The sequence below is a fragment of the Pararge aegeria genome, chromosome 12, assembly GCF_905163445.1.
Source record: "Pararge aegeria chromosome 12, ilParAegt1.1, whole genome shotgun sequence".
Classification (NCBI taxonomy): domain Eukaryota; kingdom Metazoa; phylum Arthropoda; class Insecta; order Lepidoptera; family Nymphalidae; genus Pararge; species Pararge aegeria.
Genome location: NC_053191.1, coordinates 39,614 through 46,751, shown reverse-complemented (window position 1 = coordinate 46,751; position 7,138 = coordinate 39,614). Strand labels below are relative to the sequence as shown.

Sequence of the window (7,138 nt, the reverse complement as noted above, 5' to 3'; positions counted from 1 at the left end):
CCTAAATCTAGTTTTGACACCTTTAGACTTTAGATTCAAGATTTAATGTGAATATATGCATTAATAAAAACTCATTACTATTTTAATACTAGTTATGCTGCTGTTGATGCACTGATGAAAGCCAGATAGCTAGATCAGTGTTTAGTTAGTCGTAGTTGCCGGTGGGCTGAGGTCTAAAGGAATCCAAACTAGTTTTAAAAGGTTTGGATAGGTTAGGTTAGGTTAGAACATGAATAAGACGGGTGCCCGGCCGCAGGCCGGTCACTTAGGTTCAGTTCCGTTTAAAAAAAAAAAAACAAAAAACAAAACGTACCAATACAAAGTACTCTTATTCATATTAGAAGATATTGTAAAATAACAATTAATTTAATTTTTTTTTTTTTTTTCACTTACACATTAGGCCCGTCGCGCCGCGCCACTACTATATGGGGCGAAGGTGCGAAGTCGACGGCGACGACAAAGTACCGAGTCTAAGGAGACTGATGGCGGCGCCACACAGTGGCGTTATGTCTCTATAAAAGTGGTGGTCTTTTATTATGTTATTTATTAATGGTATTTTTTTAATATCATATCAATATTGTACCCCGCACGGGGGGAGGTAGGGGGGTAGGTAGTGACGAAAAATAACGATACGGGACTCTTACGAGGTCTCGTAATCGGAATGAGTTTCTGCGACTACCATTGTCTGTCGCGGGTAACGGGGAATCAGGGTTCGATTCCGGTGAGGGAGCCTGAGAAACTGCTACCACATCCAAGGAAGGCAGCAGGCGCGCAAATTACCCACTCCCTGCACGGGGGGGGAGGTACGGGTAGGTAGTGACGAAAAATAACGATACGGGACTCTTACGAGGTCCCGTCATCGAATAATCAATACACGAACTGCCCACACACTTGTAAATATAGACGCGCAAGATCGTTACACGAACCGCTTACCATTATAGTAAACTACTATGCAAACACACATAACATATACGCAATAAGAGAACTTTAAATTGGAGATTTTACCCTACCACACCCGTCTGTCTCATTCTGAAAACTATTCAAAATAATTGCTATTTTTCATTCTCATTCAAATATAAATAATAGTAAATAATATATAATTTTTGACTGAACTGAACCCAAGTGCCCGGCCTGTGGCCGGGCACCCCTCGTATTCATGTTCTAACCTAACCTAACCTAAATCTAGTTTTGACACCTTTAGACTTTAGATTCAAGATTTAATGTGAATATATATAATAATAATAATAATAATAATAATAATAAAGCTTTATTTACATTCCTTACAATTAAATACCTTACTGGCTAAATATAATAGAGTTAAGTAAATACAATTTTCCTTAGTCCTAAATTCTTATTTTCTATTTTAGTGTTTTCATAGCTAAGTAATATATTGCCCTTATTGTACTTATACTATCTAATTTACGTAAGGACCGCCAGCAGCGGTAAAAGCCTCCTCCATATTTTTCCATTTGCACCTGTCCCTTGCAAGAGTACTCCATGTCTTACCCGCAACTTTCGCGATGTCGTCCTCCCATCTTTTCAATGGCCTACCGGGTCTTCTCTTCCAATCCATGGGATGCCAGTTGGTAACAATTTTTGTCCATCTACTATCTTGACATCTTTGAATGTGACCCGCCCATCTCCATTTAAGTTGCATAATTAGCTTTATGGCGTCTCTTGCTTTGGTCTCTCGTCTTATATCAGAGCACCTAATGCGGTCTTTAAGTTTAAGGCCAACTATACTCCTCTCCAAACCTCTTTGACATGTCCTTATTTTTTTTCAATGTCCTGATTGAGAGGGGCCAGGACTGGCATGCATAGGTAAGACATGGTAATATACACGTCTCTAGCGCTTTTGTTTTTAATCTTATTGGTAAATTTCCTTTAAAAATTTCCTTCATGCTCCAATATTTTTTCCATGTATTGGTGATTCGTCTATCTATTTCTTTGTCAATAGAGTTTTGGAATGAGATCAGATGACCAAGATAGATATATTCTTCTACGTATTCTATAACTTTCGATTGTATTTGTATCTGACTGCATGTGGAGTTTGTGATAATTTTCGTTTTTTCTTGATTTATATGCAGACCTACTTTCATACTTTGTAAATTTAATGTTTCCAACATATACTGTAAACCATCTGAACTTTCAGAAAATAGTACTATGTCGTCCGCAAACCTCAGGTGTGACAAGAAGCTACCGTATATTTTTAGCCCGACGTTGTCCCAATTTAGTGTCCTGAATATATTTTCAAGGACAGCTAAAAAAAGCTTTGAAGAGAGCGGGTCGCCTTGCCTTAAACCTCTTTCTAATTTAAATGGGATTCCGACCGTGTCTATACGAACGCTAGATGTACTTTTGTGGTAGAGTTCTTTTATAATGTCTATGTATTCACTATTAATACCCTGTTCTGCTAGAGCATTCCACATAGCATTATGGGAAATGGAATCGAATGCTTTAGAATAATCGATAAATCCAATGTATAATGGTTTTCCATATTCCTTGTATTTTTCTATTATATTTTTTAGTGTGTGAATATGATCTATTGTGGAAAATCCTTGTATAAAACCTGCTTGTTCTACTCCCTGGTTTTCATCTATGATTTTTGTTATGCGTCGCAATAAAGTGGTAGCGAACACTTTATAGATGCATGATGTTAGACTGATAGGCCTGTAATTACATATTTGTTTCGGGTCTCCTTTTTTATAAATTAATGAAATTTCAGAATATGTCCACTGAGTCGGTAGTTTTTTCGTATAAAGTATAATGTTAAAAAGTTTCGTCAATGGTATAATAAGACTGTCCTTTCCAGCTATTATTATTTCATTGCTAATACCGTCCGGTCCAGGGCTTTTGTCATGTTTTAATTTATTTATTGATAACTCTACCTCTCTTTCCATAAACGGTGGTGCTGGGTCCGTATTGTATGTTTCTACTTTTGTACCATTTGTATGGGATTGTTGACTGTATAGAGCTCTATAATATTGAGTAGCTATCTGAATAGTTTCATTTCTGTTAGTAACGGTACAGCCTGTAGCGGTTTCTATCTGACTCATGACGATTTTCGTATTGGCTAACTTCTTATAAGCTTTCTTCACTGCTCCAGTTTTTTCTAGTAAGTGTTGGAGTATATGTAGTCTGTAATTTTTAGTATTTTCCCTTATTTTTTTATTAATAGTTCTATACAGCATGCTCAGTTTTTTCTTTTCTTTTCTTGTTTTATTTCTTTTATTCTTCAACTCGTGTCTTTCATTTATTAGATCTTCCACTTCCTTATTTATTATATTTTGCCTTTTGTTTTCTCTACTTGTAATTTTAGATACTTTTGTGCTATCAAATATAGTTTTTTCTATGATGTCATACATTTCTTGGGGGTTTTCCGTCTCATTCCAATATGTTTTGAATATTTTGCTTGCAAGTGATGCTTTAAGTTTAGGTATATCTACATATTTTACTGACTTTTGATTGAATCGTCGTCTAGATCGTTTTTGACAGGTAATATTTAAAGTTGCTCTTACCATCCTATGATCACTTGGAAATTTTAAACTGCTAAGGACATTAACATTCTCTATCGACTTAGGGACATTTGTTGTAATGAAGTCTATTTCATTTCTTGTGGATCCGTTTGGCGACTCCCATGTCCATCTAAGTTGTTTAGGCTTGTAAAATATAGTATTCATTATGGTTAATTTATTTTGTTGACAAAATTCTATAAATAATTCACCTCTTTCGTTTTTGATGCCGTATCCGTATTTTCCCATGATAAATCCCATATTATTATTTGTCTGTCCTACCTTTGCATTCATGTCTCCCATTAGAATCATTTTTAGATCACATTTTTTAATTGTATTGTGCAAGCATTCGTAAAAATAATGGATTTCAATGTCCTTCGCTTCACTTGTAGGAGCATATACCTGAATAATTGAGAAGATATTTCCTTCAATTTGCACTCGAAGTACGGCCACTCTCTCGCTTATACCTATAAAATCCAATATTATAATTTGATTTTGTTTTCTTATCAGAAAACCGACTCCTTTTTCTCCTTTCGTTTCTCCGAAGCTATATAGTATGTATTGGCCTCTATCTTCCATGTTATATCCCAACCGGCGAACTTCTGATAGACCTATAATATCCCATTTTATTTTCGCTATCGCATGCTCTAGTTGTATGACTCTATCTTCATTTCCTAATGATCTGACGTTAAAAGTAGATATATAATACTTTTTCTTTAATGGAGGGTGTTTGTCTACTACCCCCGCGGTGACAAACCGTTCTGGGGGAGATTTTTTATGTATTCTACCTTTATATATAGTGTTTGTAGTGTTGTTGGTGGTTTTTAGTCGTGGACTCATAAATAATTGCTATTGATTATCGGGTGTCATGCTTTCTGTGTTTTTGTTTTGCATGAAATGACGTATTCCATAAGACATTGTTTTGTTCTTTTTATTATGCTGTGTTTCTGTGAACGTATTGTGCTCGTTTCGATTTTCTTCCGTATGTTTTGTATTTGGAGGAGTGATATTTAGGGGTCTTTTCTGTACAAAGTTCGATCGAGAATTCGTTAGTGGTTTTTCATTTCTTTTAGTTACTATCAGTTTATCGTATCTTAATATAGCTTGGTTTCCTTGCTCTCTTTCCTTTTTTACTTGCTCCTGTAGGTTTTTTCTGATTTCAAGCACCTTTTGAGGATAATCGTGTTTTACGTAAATATTTAAACTCTCAAAGCCTTTTTTACATTTTAATATTTTTATTTTAGTTCCTAGTCTAACAAACGTAACCTTAACAGGCCTAATTTTACCCGTATCCTTTTTTCCTACTCTGTGAACTATTTCAATGTCTCTATAGCTGCAGTCTATTTCCATATTTTTATTTATAGTTTCCACTATTTTGTTTTCGAGTTCTTCGTAACTTTTTTCGCCTTCTGATATTCCGAAAAATAATAGATTTTTTTCTCTTAGTTGCTTCTCTATAAGAGACATTCGTTTTTCTTGGTCTTCACTCAAAATTTTCATATCCTGAAGCTCTTTCTGAAGACAATCAAATTTCTGGTCAATGTTGTTATTTATTTTTGTAGTTATTTTTTCTTCCATTCTTTCCAGAGCTTTTAAGAGTTGCTCCGTGTCTCCTGCCATTTTTTTTTTTCCTTATTGAATAAACAGTAGGTATTAAGGTAGCTTAAAGTATGAGTTTAGCCAGAAAATAAGAGCAACGGGTAAATTATCCGAGTATGTTTGAGCACCACTTTTTAAAAATTTTTTTGATTACTTGTTGCTTATTCTTATTTAAATATTTATTAGCAAATATATTTAGTAACAAAGAATAGTATTATTTTATATACAATATTATAGGTTCTATTCAGATTACAACAATGAGTGTATTGCAAAACATCTAACAACAAATAAATATACAAACTGAAACGATTTATTATAATGTTTTCTCAGTTTATATCATTTTCACTTTTATATTATCATCTTGCGTTATTTAGACGGGCACAATCAGACATGTTCACTACTAGGTAAATTCACTGAGATTCTGTTCCTTTTATTTGCATATCAAGTTTTCAGAACCGCTAACGCCACCTGTTTGTTATCTATCTAATGATCATCTAGCGCCATCTATTGGTATCATCAGTTATTACTACGTAATTCCAATAACGTAGAGTTTTAAAGTTCTCACTGCTTAATGTTAATGGTTATTCGTAGATGGCATTCCTTCTCGCGTAGTTTAGATAAATATGAATAGATGGCATTATTATCTTCACATTACACCGTTAATTTAAAAAACTGTAATTTTTACATTATTTTCCTTGATAATGTTTAATTTGCACAAATTTTTCATATATTTACATTTATTACACTTTAGATGTCTATAGAGGCACTAATATCATTCTAAACTTTTACATTTATTTGGTTTTACAGTTGTTAATTTCGAAAACGTATTTTGTAATTATTTACTTTATTTCCACTATTTAGGTTTGGATAACACTTGTGCTTGAAGTTTTCACTGTTTACTAAAGAATTTTAACTTTTAATTGACTGAACATCTCTGTTTTTAAATTTAAAAACACTTTTTATACGGAGCTATTGTTCACATGACACCACTAGCGCCACCGATTCAAGATTTAATGTGAATATATGCATTAATAAAAACTCATTACTATTTTAATACTAGTTATGCTGCTGTTGATGCACTGATGAAAGCCAGATAGCTAGATCAGTGTTTAGTTAGTCGTAGTTGCCGGTGGGCTGAGGTCTAAAGGAATCCAAACTAGTTTTAAAAGGTTTGGATAGGTTAGGTTAGGTTAGAACATGAATAAGACGGGTGCCCGGCCGCAGGCCGGTCACTTAGGTTCAGTTCCGTTTAAAAAAAAAAACAAAAAACAAAACGTACCAATACAAAGTACTCTTATTCATATTAGAAGATATTGTAAAATAACAATTAATTTAATTTTTTTTTTTTTTTTCACTTACACATTAGGCCCGTCGCGCCGCGCCACTACTATATGGGGCGAAGGTGCGAAGTCGACGGCGACGACAAAGTACCGAGTCTAAGGAGACTGATGGCGGCGCCACACAGTGGCGTTATGTCTCTATAAAAGTGGTGGTCTTTTATTATGTTATTTATTAATGGTATTATTTTAATATCATATCAATATTGTACCCCGCACAGGGGGGAGGTACGGGTAGGTAGTGACGAAAAATAACGATACGGGACTCTTACGAGGTCTCGCAATCGGAATGAGTACACTTTAAATATTTTAACGAGGTAAAATTTAAGGGCATTGAGGGTCTGGTGCCAGTGGTGGTTGATTAGATCCACACACTATACTTTTTATAATTATGTGGCGTTATGTCTCTATAAAAGTGGTGGTCTTTTATTATGTTATTTATTAATGGTATTTTTTTTAATATCATATCAATATTGTACCCCGCACGGGGGGAGGTAGGGGGGTAGGTAGTGACGAAAAATAACGATACGGGACTCTTACGAGGTCTTGTAATCGGAATGAGTTTCTGCGACTACCATTGTCTGTCGCGGGTAACGGGGAATCAGGGTTCGATTCCGGTGAGGGAGCCTGAGAAACTGCTACCACATCCAAGGAAGGCAGCAGGCGCGCAAATTACCCACTCCCTGCACG

General features: G+C 35.0%; 1 protein-coding gene across 1 annotated transcript; it reads right to left on the bottom strand.

Annotated features, from left to right (window-relative positions):
- Positions 1–1,780: 1,780 nt before the first annotated feature.
- LOC120628460 (putative leucine-rich repeat-containing protein DDB_G0290503) lies at positions 1,781–5,132 on the bottom strand. The gene has a single exon (XM_039896845.1). The coding sequence runs from the start codon at positions 5,130–5,132 to the stop codon at positions 4,362–4,364; it is 771 nt and encodes a 256-aa protein (XP_039752779.1). The 3' UTR covers positions 1,781–4,361.
- Between the last annotated feature and the right edge of the window lie 2,006 nt (positions 5,133–7,138).